Source organism: Solea senegalensis, unplaced genomic scaffold (assembly GCF_019176455.1).
Source record: "Solea senegalensis isolate Sse05_10M unplaced genomic scaffold, IFAPA_SoseM_1 scf7180000014041, whole genome shotgun sequence".
NCBI lineage: Eukaryota > Metazoa > Chordata > Actinopteri > Pleuronectiformes > Soleidae > Solea > Solea senegalensis.
In genome coordinates, this window is record NW_025320948.1 from 31,035 (window position 1) to 47,295 (window position 16,261).

A 16,261-nucleotide genomic window follows, 5' to 3' on the forward strand; every position below is an offset into this window, starting at 1 on the left:
AACAGAGCACCCCCATGATTTTGACTGTCACCATTAACAGCTTCTTCTCTTTTCTTTTTTTTACCGTCACATTCATGTAACCAGTTACCACCTACACAATTAATTAAAATACATAAGAATAACAAATATATATATATGTTGCTGTAATTTATATGGTTATAAAAGAAATCCTCATTCTCATCATTCATTTATTCATTCTTTTGAATAAATAAATATCAATCCTACAAGGGACGGATTCGCTTTGTCACTTTGTGAATTCCTGCTCTGTGATCTTCATCTCGTTCATTAAAACGAAGGTTTATTTTAAAACCCATAACCGGACTACGGCGACTATGACCAAGATCGACTACACTTTATGCAAAACTTGTCTGTCATAAAGAGCTGTCATGTGCCAATTATCTTGCTGGCTACTCAGACTATTTTTCTTCTGCATCGCGAGGATCCCATACCAAGAAACAAACGTTAAAATGGACTTGATAAAAGAACCGGCAGTTTTGTACAAATTAAAATGATTCAGTCTGTGCAGGAAGTAAAGTCTTAGCAGGCCATTTTTTGCAGATTGCAGACGTGTTTGAAGTCACTGTCAGTCACGGTTTCCAGGTATTTATAGCACTCAACTGTCTCAACAAGTGAGCCCTTAATAATATGAATATTTTCCTGTGTCTTCAGAATTGGGGAGTAGGGCTGAAACGATTAATCGATTATTAATCGATTACTAAATGAATCAACAACTATTTTGATAATCGATTCATCGGTTTGAAGCTTTTTTTTATTAAAATTAAAACAACATTTCTGATTGTTTAAGCTTCTAAAATATTTTCTTCATTTCCTTGCTCTGGATAACATTTTTTAAGGTTTTCTGATATTTTATGGACCAAACGATTAATCGAGAAAATAATCGACAGATTAATCCCTTATGAAAATAATCGTTAGTTGCAGCTCTATTGAAGAGTAACCATTCTCTTCGTCATTTGACATATTAAACACTGTTTTTAAAACTGCTATATATCTAAATTCCAGAGGGGAAGATGAATTGGGCTGTGCAACCTTTCTCCACAGAAGTGTGTGTAGCCATGGGGACAGAGGCACACAAAGCCCTCTATACTCACACATTGTCGTGCTCTCTATGAGCAGGTGTCCAGTAAGGCAGAGATCCTGAGGCACCACTGAGGGTCCACCCACCATTTCCTCACCACTGTGGAAAGAAACACACGGAGGCTGAGCTGGAAATAAACAGTGGGAATGTCTGGAATATCTACCTCCACTAAAATGGAGGATGACGACTGTATGCTGTGACAAGGTCGCACTGGTGTCAGCTCACACAGCCTCCAGCGATATACACCTGCCTGCTCATGATGAAGATTTAAAGGGACAATTGGAAAATTATTCTGGAAGCACCTTCTCCAAAGCTACTTGTGAAAACACCTCCAAAAACTTCTTCTTTTGGAGTAAAACTAGTTTCATTACAACCGAGTGTGATTTAATATCAGTGTTCTTTGCCACTTTTAGACATACATTAAATGCAAATGAGAGAGAGAGAGAGGGAGAGGGACAGAGGAAAGAGCATCCATTGGCAAGGAAGGCAGCAGACACTTCTCCACTTGACTACCGTTGCCAGGTTACCAAAAACATTTTTATAAAGCAAGTTATTTTAAGACTAGCTACAAGCAACATATCTAATGTTACAGAAAGGGCAGACATGGGAAACTGGTAAAATGTGACAATTCTACCGGACGCTCCAAAGATTTGACGAATGATTTAAGTTTGCAACGTCTGAGGAAATCGGTTTGACGTTTCAAAATAAAACATGTGCATTACAAATGAGAATAGGTGTTATGTAACTTTGTTAAATGACATCATTGCAAATCCAAACCACATGTATTATTAAAGCTGTTTTAATAATACATTTCTATTTTCCATTGGAGTAGAGCTGAAGTGAAATTGTGATTGGATTATTCTCGTTTTCATTTGAATAACATATTTCAAATGATTACTGTGTGATATTTGTGCAGATCTGTGATTTGACACAAATATTGCGCGTCCTGTGATTTGAAAATTGCAGTCGGCCATTTTGCCATTAAAAGTACTTACAATAAATGAATCGTGGTGAATTTCTATTATCGTGTTAATTGTGAATTGAAGAAAAACATCCATATCTGAAGTGAGTGACTTGAAAATCCTAACTCACCAGCCGACAGTGTTTGTGAACCATTTTCTTAATGTGCCTATTTTTCCTCATGACTCATTATTCATTCATTCATCATCATCTATCATCTTATTAAATTATTTTTCACTAAACAAATATGTATCCTACTTGCGATGTCTCTGACCATCTTAAGTGTAGACAGAAGATGATATAAAATGATATAAAAAACACTTTTTTATTATTTTGGTCAAGACAAAGTTATTTTGACCCTCTCTTTCTCACTTCACAACACACAGCTATACTGACCAAAACATGGGGAAATTAAAATAATTAGTTAATTAGTTTGTTATCATTATTATTATAAAAATTATCATTATAATTAGCACTGGTGAATAACCATGATGCAAAGTCATTGGTTTATGCTCACTAAACCATAGCAGAACATTTTACGACTTAAAACACAGCCTATGCTTTTTAAAGAAGACAATAAATAAGGAAAAAAAATAAACTCCTGACCACATGACCTAACTACTAAAAGAACTAAAAGAACCAAACGTGGGTCGTGCAACTACTCTGACAGGTACAATGACGAACACTATGAGTACAGGTGAGCAAAATTTCACTAATATCTGACATTATGTAAAACTACTGGAAACTGCCGGCATATTTAATCTCTGTACGTTAAACTCGACGCATATATTTCCCATAGAAGTGTTTCGTCTGTATTCTTTGACTGTGTACTTTAGTAAAGATGAAAATATGTCTGAAATGTACACAAATAAACTGTAAAACTCACTTTTGTGTCGCTGGAGTGTGGTATGAATTGACTAATTGTTGCCCCTTGTGGCTATCGGAGGAAAAACACCGCTGAGTGTTTTCTGACCTGATCCGGCCTCGGGGGGGCAGTAATGAGCCCAAAACAGTGAGATGAAGAAAACACTTTTTTCAAACTGCATTTTGGCTTCACGAAAGAAAAGAATGAAAGTGTATCAATATGAGCAATTTATTTTATCCCCTCGCTCTTTTTGTTTACATTGGTTGCTATGGTTTCCGCCGTTCTTCACCAGAGCTAATGAATCGTTGAGGTGAGCCGGTACAAAAGCCGTAGTCCGCCCTCCGGTTCTTCCTCTTCCGCGTCGTCACCTGTGTCACTTCCGGGTCGGAGGTCGCGTCCCTAACAGGTATGTCTGCACGCTGCTTCACCTCGCTGGTCGTTTCGTTTGGTCATTATTCTCAAAGCATTTGCGTTGTGTCGTAGAGTAACTGGTTGTGTGCTGCTGTGGTTGTTTTGGCGGTGGTAAGTGTCATCTCTCTGCGTTATGGTTGGTGCTACTAGGTGGATAATGATAGTGTGGTCACAGATAAAATGCTGGTGGCTGCCTGGAGCCCTTTTCCCTTGAGTGTCTGTAGCTGCTAAAAAGCTATGTATGTATGTTGTAAAATGCAACTGCATTCATTTTAGTGTACTTAGCAGATGCTAATGTTTTTTTCTTGATTTGGTGTTACTGTAACCACCTCATTGGGCCGCTGCTGTTTTGTTTTGACTGCGTTTGCTATTCGTATCCGCTACTGCTGCCTTTACGGCATCATCCTGTCCGCACGTCCTGTACAAGACTATTTGTTCGGCTCCTTTATGCTGTGAAGGAAGGTGTGACTGATTAATTTTGTCTAATGTGTCTTGGTTGAACCTGTATTTTGCTTATGTAATTCCAGTTTAATTCAGGGATTTGTTTTGTTATTAGGTAATTGAGTTGTTTTTCTTTAAGTTTCTCTTTGTTATATTGGGCAGTTATTAGTTGATATATTGTTTAAGCCTGTGACCTGTCCATTTTTATAGATGTGTTTGGCTCTAAGTTTTCTTTCTCTTTTGAGTGGGTGCAACCCCCTTAATTTGTTTCCTCCCTTTTCAGTTGCTGTAGGCCGGTGGTGCTGGTGACCTGGTGTTGGCATCCTCCCCTCTTGCTGTGTCCCTGGGAGTGGGTTTTCTTCACTGATGGTGTCTGCCACATGTGCCCGGTGATTTTTCTTTTGATCGTTCCCCTGCACTAGCTTTCGTCCACTTTGGCCTCAGCCCTGATTAGGTTCTTCCTATTTTTGAATGAATATTTAATAAAAGGTGTATTTTAACTTGGAACCATGTCTCGTGCTCTCTGAGTAACCACAAACCTGTGTGCCTTGTGTTTGAGTAATTCCCAGGGTGGGTGAGCTTTCCTTTTTTTTTGGTAATTCGTTCCCCACCTCCTCGCCACAAAAGGATTATGTTTAAAATGTCTTACAAGTATATTTTATTACGACATCAGCATTACTTCTGGAAATAAACAATCTAATCCAAATACAGCTGCAAAACTATATTTTAAATATAAATGGTCAACTGGTTTCTGTCACTGTCAACAGGCTCTGAACTCTCAAAGTCTCACGATGACATGACTTATTTCGGTTATTGTGTTTAAAGGATCGGATATCGCACAGAATAAATGAACTCCAGTACAATCCAAAATCCTGTACTTCGCATGCACAGACTGGAAAAAGTAAAGTCATCTGCAAAAGCATTTTAGCGGAGTCATGTTTGGGCTGCTTTTCTTAAGCTAACACCATTTGTTGGACAATTGTCTTTGAAATGTGTTAACAGCTTCCTAGTTCATAAATGGTATAAAACGACTATCAGACTGGTATCAATCGTTTGATATCGACATCAGACACAAAACGGTCACACGAGGAGTCACTATGTAATTGTTCTTCCACTTTATGGTTAGAGTCATCTGTCAAGTCTTCTAAAGGGCCAGTGTGTCACATTTAGGGTTTATTGGACAACACTGACTATACTACTCACCAGGTATGTTTGTATAAGTGTATAATCACTTTGAAATTAAAATTATTTTCTTGTCTTAATATGTGTTTTAGCCAAGAGCATTACATTTTAATTTCCATGAAAGGTTTGACAGAAAGGGCAGTTATAATGGCATTTCTGCTGTAGTAAATTAAAACACACACAACACGAAACATGACTTTGCGATAGATGGATCCATGGAATATATAGATGCTTTTCTCTCTTAGAAACATGATATATACAAATGAGCATGTACAAATAATATATTAGACTGCTGTTTGAGAAACGATGAATGAAGTTACATCACGATATTTAGATAACTTTGCTGCTGTAACACTGAAGTTATGACTTCATGCTTAATACTTTCTTTGGGCACAAGAGGGTGCTATGGATCCAGTTGTGGTAGATGGCTGTAGACAAACATGAAAACAATTCCTGCAGAGAAAAATTTTTTCTATGAATACAGTATTTTTTTTTACCCATATTTGAACCTATTCTCAAGTATGTGGTTTTTTTTTTCTTTACTCAGAGGAGGTTAATAATTCCAAGTTTTTGTGCCATTTGAGTAAAAAATCTTACCATGAAAAATGATGCACATCCTTAATTTAAACATGACAAAAATTTGTTTTTTTTATATATAATCAATATAAGCAGCAATAAGACTGTTAATTTCAGTTGTTTCAAGGTTTTAATGTGAAGAATAACTGCAGACAAATGGATTGAAGTCCATTTGTGGGAAGTTGTGGGTCAAAGTTCAAACGTAAGAGCTACAAATGCGGTTGAAAAGACTTTCCACAGTGGCCCAACTCCATCCTGGGAATTGAGTCCTAGAATAAACCCTAATAAATACAAGATTAAAGACACTTTTATAATCTCAAGTGGAAAAAAAAACTGCAACCGAGCTGTGAACAAACTAAACGGAGGCCTTGGGAGGCAGTGATTGTGCCACATCTTGAGTAACTCACACATGAACAGGCCTTATTTGCTACAGGTGCTGCATCATTTATATGCATTCCTCACGTTTTATCGTTCCATAGCAGCGCTGCTTTCAGGACGTCCGTTTAATCAAAAATAAATAGAAATAAATGCATCTTTGGTAGAAAGGTGGCCCACACGTGGCCTCAGATCGAGGCAACCAGTGAGCTTCATCTCCTTGTCAGGTTTGGAGTCTCTGCGCCATCTCATCATCACGACCAAGTGACGTCTCTGCTTCATGGTCCATCAAACTCCTTTATCAAAGTGACACCAGGACATCGTTTTATATTCTAGCTCTTTATGGTCACAGCAGTGTCAGAAATGTGCTCCACTTTGGGTTTCAGGACCACGTTCATGCTGAGATCCAGCACAAGTGAGACTCATGGCATCTTCAGAGAGCTCAGTGGCCATCACAGCTTTCCTGCAGAGGGGGGAGAGCAGAATTGTCCCAGAGTATTCCTTCAGTCTGTTAATCAGGCTAAAACCTAGCCTCGTTTAATATATCAAACTATTTTTCTTATGAGGAAAAGAAACTTGCTGCACTCAAGAACTTCAACATGTTTGAGGGGGGAAATATCACAAGACTCTTCTTTTTAGAAGTATTTTGTTATGGTTAGAAGAATTAGGTCAAAAGATCATGTGCTACAGACATGTTATAGTTAAATGCAATGAAGTTAAGAAAAAGCTGCAGAACAGATGATTATTGAATTAGCTCTGGGTTCGTTATTTGCAAACTGTGGGAAAACACGAGGAAAAGAAAAGACCACTGAGCACTAAAACTGTTCATTTCATGGAAACGTATCAACTGACCTACAGAAGATTTGCGTTTCCACTTATTTGCCACCGTCCAGTTAAATCTGGACTTTGCATTTTTCCAGTGAGAGTTTAAGAAGAGAGTTCAAACGACTTAACCTAAGCCAAACATGCAAAGTAGGTGAACACTGGTGCGTGTGAGGCAAGTCAATCCAGGATAACTGTGTAAAATGGTTTCAGTGGTTGTGGGGGAGAAAACACTCCAAACCATGCAAGAGCACAGACCTACCCAGGCTTTTTCCCATCTTTTGAGCAGTTGCTCGTGCTCTGTGAGTGCACCTCTCCACTGGTTCAGATCTCTGGATGGAATGCTCTCCTCATCTGTCAAATAATGACATCTTTGTGGACACAACCCAGTCAAATATCCCCCTCTTGGCACTCCATTCTGTGATCCCTCCATGCATGCATGACTGTAGTGTGTACACTGGACATTGTTACATCACCAGTTACCTCCAATAGTGAGGTGGAGGTCCACCTCAGACATGTCATTTCCTGCGCTCGCCTCAGCAACACAGTGGTAACGGGCGTCCTTAATCAGCGGCCCCCCTTGGACCCAGCTGCTCACTAGTACCTCACTCTGACCCAGGGCTCGACGGTACTCCATTATAGGAGTGTCCAGAGTGTGCCCATTTATTAGCCAGTGAATATGGACATCACTGGGACCTGAGGGACAGAATTGGACTGCATGTTGACATAATCACTAATAATCACACAGACCAGGGCTCACGAATATTCTAATGACCTCTGGGCCACTGAGTATCTAGTTTGGCCAAAGTTTCTAAAAGTAGGCCAGTAGGGGGCCAGTAGGGGGCGATAAAAGTGATAAAAATAACTATTTGGTAGGATGGGTGGGCGATATGAGCTTAAAATTTACATCAGGAAATTTCATCATATTTCAAATTATTTCAAAATAAAAGTGTCTGTGTTGATACACAAGTATGTATAGATCACAAGAACAATGTAGTTATGATGCAAAAGTAATCTATTAATAAAAATGACAACGAAATAGTGGCAGCCGATGGGCAAGTGGAAAGGGAACTTAGCTTGTAACTGGAGGGTTTGCGGTTTGAGTCCCCACCAGGTCAAAAAATAGCTTGGGGTACCCTGGGTGCTGCTCAGTGGCTGCCCACTGCTCCTAATCCTAGGAAGGTTACTAGTAAAGGATGGGTTGAATGCAGAGAAGGAATTTCCCCTGTGGGACTGATAAAGAATTTATTTATTTTAATATGAATATTTAATTTATTTGAACTCAATATTAAGTGGTGGGCCACATTAAATGGACTGGAGGGCAGCATGTGGCCTGTGAGTTTGAGACCTTTGACGTAGATGGACTATGAATTATGTAGTAATATTTGACCAAATTCACATTTTGTGGTGATCAGCTTTTTGATATACAGTTGATTTTTGCAACAGTTTTTTACATTTCATATTCTAAATATGTAAATATGAAAAATGCAAACATTTTCAGGTTAATTCTCAAGTAAGGTCAACAATGATATTTTTCCAGACATGCACAAGGATCACACTCTTAAAGCCGCATGCAGCGCAGCCGCAGTCATCCACACCGTTTAAAAATACTGCACATGAAATGACTCAAGTCAAAAACAAACCAGAGTTGAAAACACTTGACAAGATTTATTCAGCCCGCCTACCAAAAGCCACAGCCCCAAAACGTCTCCAGGATTTATGTACATCTTCAAAGGTGTTTTTTTTCCCCCATATTTACAAATATACTGTATTTACACTTGTTTACAAGCACACAATTTCAACGTGGGAGATGAAAGGCGGCCGCGCCTGCAATCATTTGTTTTGAGGGTCCAATCCTAGATTTTACGCTATGTTTTACGTCAGACTGATTTTGTATAAAAGCTCACATTTCATTTCTTTCAACGGTGAGATAATCACATCACAAAGAGGTGAGACTTTTCATTTTGAATCATGGCTTTAAAATAGTCATAAAAAAAACAAAAAACAAATAAGAAATCCATTCCTGATACAGGTATCTTTGTAGACACCAAAAAAAAAAAAATCATTCCTGTGAGTCAGACGCATTTAAGCAAAGGGTAGGCTTGTTTGGTGCAAATCCAGAAAGGCACACGAAAAACAAACAATGTTGTGAGAAGTGGTGGCATGCAAATGAGACGGAATGAGTAAAAAAATAAGGCAGGGAGAGAGAAAGGGGAGTGTTAAAAAAAAAAAAAAAGGAAAGAGAGAAGATTTCCAAACTAAAGACAGTTTGGTTTTGCGGTGTGAGCTGAGTCATTGTCAGAGGCACCACTCACCCAAAGCGAGGCAGAAGAGCAGGAAGGTCTCCTGGGCATGAACCCCCCAGGCCTGGTCCTTCAGCAGCGGAGGCAAAAGCCTGACCTCTGCCTCCCGAGCCTCCACACTGTGGAGCTTGGCAGAGGAGGAGGTGGTGGTAGAGGAGGAAGAAGAAGAGGAGGAGGAAGGGAGTGCATAGGGAGAGCTACTTCCAGATGTTGACAGGGAAGATGAAGTGCCGACAGAAGAGGAGGCTGTGAGGGAGGGAGTAGTGGAAAACAAGAGTATTGAGGAAAGTAGGAAATCAAAATCAAAATAAAAAGGAGGACATGCAGAAAAGACAAGAGGGAGACTCAACAATGAGGGGCTGGGATTAAAAAAAAAATCTGCTGCAATAAATAAACTAAACACAATAGGAAAGAACAACAACTTGTACCATGGACAAAATGTTGACTTCTTAAATAATTCTAAAAGTGAGCAGTAGGTTTAATTAAAAATAGTAATTCAATAATAATAATAATAAAAAAATTCAGATTGTTTCCAGGGCTTTGTTTTTTAGAAAAAGAACTGGTATCAACAAGCATCCTGTGCATCTTTACACTGTCACAATCCACATGAGGGAACATGAAGAGTAGAGGTTAACACACAGGACCATGTAGGAATGTCAAAAACAACAACAACATTAAGAGACTCAACATTGTCACACAGGATGAGACTACAAAAAGGACAGTGGTTTCATTTACTCCATTCTTTTTCTCTCTTTTGTTTCTCTCCGATGTTCAAACCCCGACACTCACTGGGTGAGTTTAAAGCGCACATACCCGGTGCTGCAGACGGCCACACAGTACGACACAGGCACGGCTACGACGCACCGAGAAAATCTTCCCTGAGAAAACACTGCAACTGTGAAGCATTCACCCATTAGTCCATTAGCCTTGCACATTGCTTTGAAAAATAGACGCAAAAAGCAGAAAGGCTGTACAAAAAAAACGTGATTCCAATTTGGAAAACATCGCAGTGACTTACCAATTTGGTAAAAGAATGTTTCCAATTTGGAATTTAAAAAATATTAGCTTCACTTGCTGGATTAAGCTGCAGCTTCTATGAATATAGTTTTGTTTTTGTTTTTTTTACCTCATTATCAAAAGCCCTATGTCTGCCAGCAGGGAAAATCTCCACAGTCAAGTGGGACACCTGACTTAATCCTTATGACCCATGCTGTGCACTGAACATACGTCTGTGCAGAGGACACCACTTAAAACTCTATAAACCATCTTAACACACAGAGAAGCAGCAGCGGCGCATTAGCAGTAAGGTTCATCTGCATCTGCGAACTGGATGGACTGAGAGTCGCAGTCCACGTCGAACGGTTTCTCCTGGTGTGCGCAGTTGTCTCCATAATTGTGAGAGGTGACCCGACCGTTGCCGCACTCCGGCTCAGTCTCGTACCCGGTGTCGCGGAGCGCCCGGAGGTTCTGAGAGGTTTGGCTGCCGTTCTGCGTCGGAGCCTCCGTCATGTTAATTTTGTCCGCCGCGGGTGCTTCCATCAGACCCGCTTCACAGGCCCGGTACTCGGGCTGACTGGCGCTCTTGTGACTGCCCAGCAGAGCGGCTCGCATGCGCATGCACGGAGCCGGGAGATACTGCATGTAGCAGTTGTAGGCCAGCGCGCACAGGAAGAGCAGGAAGAACAGGAGGAAGAGGAAGAGGAGAGCGATGCTGTTGTTGTGCTGCAGATATTCGGCGGCTGGGGCCTTGGTTTCTGAGAGGGGCCCGTTGGGGCTCGGGGGGTGATGCAGCTTCGGATGGAACTTGATAGTGCTACTAGGGGGTGGGGTTAGTGATGGGTCAGTTTGGGGTGGGGAGGTGAGGAGGATCGAGACCGAAGCTGGGGCTGTGTAGCTGGGAGGAGCAATGGCTGGAGTTAATGGGGCTCTCTCTGTATTATCATTACCTTCAGCAGCATGTGTGCTAGCTGCGTCCTCTCTGCCGAGGATGGTGGTCACTTGGCCCACCTGATCAGGGGCTCTGGTTGGAAGTTCCAGAGAAACAGCGTAGCCAGCCAGGAGACGGCTGAAGTTCTTCTTAGCAGCCGGGGCCCATTCCACAGACCAGCACTCGTAGTTGCCTTGATCCACAGAAGCCACGCTGTAAATAAGGAGACTGCTATCGCCTATAAGGTGGAAGCCAGACGCCTCGGTGAGAATCAAGCCGTTAGATTTCCACATCACCTGCGCCAGATTGGATTGAACCAGGCATGGGAGCTCAACAGAGCTCCCTGGTTTCACCGTCACCTGCTGGTAATCCTTCACAGGCAGACCTGGCACTACAAAGCAAAAAGGAGAGAGAAATGATTGAAGACTTGTCTAGTGTATTTTTAAATAACTAAAAGTTATTTTGACCTGAGGTAACTTTTAGAAACCATTTTGTAATACAATGACCAAACATGTAGGGGAAAAAAATATCAAAGTTTTAGCTCATATTTGGCAGCCTTAAGAAAAAAACATCACTTAATTTCATTCAGGTTATGCAGTGATAAAAAAACACTATAACAACTAGACCATATCCTTATTAGAGGACTTGACTGGTTGGGCCAGATTCAGAAAAATTATTTTAACGATACTCAGGTTCAAGTCAACTTTGGTTAAGTTATATTTATGTTTATCTATTTGCATACTGACAGGCGTTTGTGCTGTGCACGCATGTGATCGAGGAGAACAATCAGTGACAATGATAATATCAGTGTGTCAGTGGAAAAGGTAACACAGAGGGAGTGGAACTTGAGTTAAATGCGTCTGGTTCAGACAGAAAAATGTGGTCTGAACTGTGCACTAATCTGCATGTCACGCAGCTCTGTGATTCACATAGGGGGTCATTTGAAAACAACAATAATTCATGACTATTAAAGAATAGGCACCGATACTGTACATGTAATGAAGCCTTTTTATCAGTTAGTGTGAGAGCGTGTTACCTCTAGGACACTTGTCTGCATCACCATTCATGCTCTGGATAAGTGTCCTGGAAATAAAAAAAACAAACAAAGCATTAGTGTCACAAGCACTCGTGCTGAAATGGAGACATATCTACTCCGAGACAGTCAAAGCAGGTCAAACTGGATCCATAAAAATGTCACTGGATGGTGGTTTTGGTTTGGTTAAGCTGTGTGATAATGCATGAGTGGAGCACTGGTATGTAGTGTGAGAGATTGATGTGATCGAGCACATCTAGCTTTGTGCCGAGTTACCCGTGCTGAGGCCTGGGAACGTCAAGGGTATTGACACAGGTGGCGTTGCGATGGGACCAAGCGCAGTACGGGTCCCGTGCCAGCACACAGTCCTCGCAGGACAGATACCTGCTGCAGAAGGCTGTGGGAGACTGGACAACGCCAGAGTCTGAACCGGCATACAGAGACCGCGTCTGTGGAAGCGGGAGGTTGTTTTACGAGGGAAACTGTGCACAAACATTTGCATAAAAACATCGTTGAACGTAGAATTTACATTTATTTTATGTATTGGCAAGATTCTGGTGATACAATACATAATCTGATCCACGAGGGTGGAAGCATATTGAAAAACAGATCAGCATCACGTTATATTGTGTTATATAGTTGATTGTTTTTCACTATACATGTCTAGAAACGGATATATTTTATTAACAAGAAACTGATCTGTTTTTATTTTGCTGATGTGGCAGAAATACACTTCTTTAAAATACTATAAACAAGGCGATATATTGCAATTTCCCCCCCCCAAAATAGTGCATTTAATGGAAAACCCAGTAAAAATGACGTCATATGCATTAACACTAGGTCCTTTTGTATTTAAACAGTAGTGCCATCTTCTCTGCAACATCCTACACCTTCACAACAGATTAACCACATCCTACACCCACTCTCCGTACTGTATATACACCATCACATAGACATGACACACACGGCTGAGTGTTTTCTCAACTCAGAGCCAGTTTTCTCTGTGCCGAGTTTTGAAGTTGAAGTCGTTTACCTCTGAGGACAGCAGCAAGGTCTTAATGGACTCAGAGGTCTTCAGGAGCTGGACCTCCTCCACAAGGTGAACGTTATCTTCAAACACCACCGACTTGTGCAGGATTCCTTTATCTGGGGACGAAAAAAAATGACTTAAAAATAAAAAGTCAAATGTTTTTAGGGAAAGGTAGAAGCGAGAGAAAAAAACCTTTAATAAAAAGCTTAAAACTAGAAGCACTGAGGGATCAGACTTTGAAAACTACACAGTGGCAATTCAGGGACCGTTTAGTTGTCATGTATCCGCTTTAGGCTCACAAACTTGTTGCCGTAACTTTATTTTATCATATTTTTCACCTTCTACTGTACCTAAAAGCTTTAGCGTTGAAAAGGGCTTAAAAACAACTTGTGGTTTAAAATATAATTCATTTAAAATAAAAACTGAACTAAACTATATAGATTAAAATTGTCTCTTTTTTGCTGTCAAGTTTTAATAACAGGATAAAAAAAAAAGTGTCTTAATGTGCGGCTATTTATTATCAAGCATAAACTGACCAGTATAAGATCCTGAGCACACGCAGACTTAAAACAAGTCACATCAGCGTCAGAAACTCATGACAGTTTCAAACCTGTTGCGGTGAAGACTACGTCATAAACGTTGCCGTCGAGCGCACGGACCCTCTCCACGGCGATCTGAGTGTAGTTGACGTCTCTGGTGATGAGGCGAGGCCGGTTGCCGATGGGCAGGACAGGATCCTCCAGCAGGGGGTGGTCCTTTACAAACTGAAGAGTCTTGTCTGGCAGGTTGAGAGAGCTGTTGATGTTCTGATGTCGCATCTGGTTGTTAATGCACTGGTGGAGGAAGGGGGAGGAAAAAACAACAACAACACTCAGTGCATTTACTGTAAGTGCTTCATAATGCAGTGTAAAAATTCTGCCAAAAGGGCGGTGGGACTCGGGAGTGATCCTGGATTTAACTAATCTCTGGTTAAATGAGGGTTTTGATTTCTAGTTGGCAATTTGTCAGCTCACTTTTGGAAACATTAAATGTATCAGCCCTGGGCTACACTTATTACAAACTGCAATCTTCTTAATTGGTGTCAAAAGTACTTACTGCTCCGGGGCGTTGAGTAGGAATGATGCCATTGTACCGCACCCACTTGGTGTGCGCGTGCTCCACGGTGGCCTTCTGCATGTACTTGCCCTTGGAGAAGGCATCTTCCACATCAGTCATTTTATAGGCACACACAGCTGACAAGCCCACATTACCCCTGAGGGACAGGGGACGATGGAAGAAGTAGAGAAGAAAAGGGAGGAAGACGTGAATTTTGAGGAGCAAAATAGTATTGTAATAGCAATTTTCCCTTTTGGTGTTACCCCGGTCAACATCTTTAAATCACTGACCACTGAGAGGTGAAGACGCCGTAGATGACCGTGTCCCTACTGTCGGACTCCTTCAGGATGAAGATGTCGTGCACTACGTTGAAGACGAAGTTGAGCTCAGGCATGGAGCAAACCAGTTTAGCTTTGAGGAACGACGTCCACTTCTTCTGCAGAGTGCGCTGGCCCCCGAGGTCACCCTGTGATGGCATGTTTGAAGACATGAAGAGTGTGGGTAGAGGAATATTGGGAGTTTTTTTTAACCCATTCGTCATAATAAAGGATTAATCGTGAGGTGATTGGAAAATAAATAAAGCTGATGCAAATCCAAATATCACTAAATGTGTGTGTGTACATAGTCAACATTGACTGTTAACTGCGGTATTTCATGATTTGTGGGCGGAACCTTCATCTCTGATTGTAACCGGAGTTCTATTTTAGAAAGGGGACTCGTGGAAGTTCTGTTCTTGACACTTTTGATCTTATTTGTACTAAGATATGCGCTCAGGTTGGAGATAACACATAGTTGAGGGAGATAAGGGCCAAAGGCAGGTGCTGCTGGTATGTACAGATGGTACATGGAGTGTACTGACCTTACAGACGCGCGCCACTCTGGGGATGAGCAGCTTGCCAAAGAATTCATACTCCACTGACACCTCCGTGAAGAAGAAGTAGATTTTGTCGTCCTCGCCAGATGCTGCGTTGCGTCCTTCTTTGATCACGTCGGCGTAAACAAAACTGGGCTCTGCGAGGAGAACAGAGAGAGAGAGACAGGTGTTGGTGAAAGGGTCTTTGAGGAAGAAAAGACGAGGACAATCGACGTGGTGTTGTTGTGAAAGCCTCATTGTGTACCTGGTCCTCTGGGTGCAGTCACACATAATTTAGAAGATACCTTTACGAACTGCTTTTCAAGCCCAAGAACTACAAAGCAGGAATTGCCCTCCTGAGGTTTTGTTAACCCCTGAACCTGATCCAAATCCTTTAATAGACACTCTTTAGTCCACTCCAATACTTAATAATCACTCAAAAGGTAATTAAACATGTACCTGGTGCACTAAAATTTAGGATTAATGTATAATTGCTTTAAAATAAAGACTGTTTGCTCGTTTTTATATGGACTTAAGGCAAGGGTCTTGCTTTCTGGAGGCCACCGTCTTGCACCGTCATGTTTATACAGCAACTTGAATTGACAAACCAGCCGCAGTATTTGAGTATTTTATGTATTTAATTGAAAGCTTACAGCTCAGAAGAAAACAAGCTACATCTTTTCTGGTTATGTGAAGAGCAGCTGCAGACAACAGATACATTCCAGAGAGATTTGACACTCGTTATGGGACATTTGTTATTATTCGCAGTTAAAACAACGTTCGGCACGGACACACACAGAATCCAGACCCTGCTAAATGGATGTTTTGTACAACTGCACACAGATTGTTACCATCCGAGTATTTTACTGAAGTCCCTTTCAGACCTCTGCCCAAAAAACTTCACATTTTTACTTGCACTTCCATACTTTGTTGTACAGCGAGTAGACAGACACAAAACTAAAGTTGACTCAAGCAAAGCTGGGACTCTCATTGGCTTTATTTCAGCCGATACACATCTATTAAAAATATGTAGAAATGGCGTACAGCTCCAGCAGACAGAAATTCCTCTCCTCAGACACAAACACTATTGAAATTAAAACAAGATGTTCACTTGTCACACTCGGTTACAACTCACCATTGAGCCATGACGTGGAATACTCCGTCCTTAGCAGGGAATGGCTCGGAGAGTATCTGGAAATAATGGGTTCACTGCCTAAGAAGTTATACGACGTCCCAGAGTACAGCTCTCCATCTGACAGGAAATTAAACAATGAAGCAACAACAAAAAAAAA

The 16,261-nt window shown here is 41.1% G+C and overlaps 1 protein-coding gene and 1 long non-coding RNA gene across 5 annotated transcripts in view; one reads left to right on the forward strand and one right to left on the reverse strand.

The window, feature by feature from the left end:
• Positions 1-3,234: 3,234 nt before the first annotated feature.
• On the forward strand, positions 3,235-4,280 carry LOC122760762. Its single transcript, XR_006358486.1, has 2 exons — positions 3,235-3,327; positions 4,057-4,280. It is a non-coding gene; the product is annotated as an uncharacterized LOC122760762 (long non-coding RNA).
• Positions 4,281-8,371: 4,091 nt separating this feature from the next.
• Positions 8,372-16,261, reverse strand: part of sema4d (sema domain, immunoglobulin domain (Ig), transmembrane domain (TM) and short cytoplasmic domain, (semaphorin) 4D) — a 37,018-nt gene continuing 29,128 nt past the window's right edge. For all 4 annotated transcript variants that reach the window (XM_044015920.1, XM_044015922.1, XM_044015921.1 and 1 more), the window contains 9 exons: positions 16,105-16,221; positions 14,976-15,127; positions 14,407-14,582; positions 14,117-14,273; positions 13,632-13,854; positions 13,025-13,137; positions 12,268-12,440; positions 11,995-12,041; positions 8,372-11,349 (listed from right to left, as the gene is read on the reverse strand). In XM_044015920.1, coding sequence (XP_043871855.1) covers positions 10,328-11,349; positions 11,995-12,041; positions 12,268-12,440; positions 13,025-13,137; positions 13,632-13,854; positions 14,117-14,273; positions 14,407-14,582; positions 14,976-15,127; positions 16,105-16,221 — 2,180 coding nt within the window. In that variant the 3' untranslated portion in view covers positions 8,372-10,327. The remainder of the gene's footprint in view (positions 11,350-11,994; positions 12,042-12,267; positions 12,441-13,024; positions 13,138-13,631; positions 13,855-14,116; positions 14,274-14,406; positions 14,583-14,975; positions 15,128-16,104; positions 16,222-16,261) is intronic.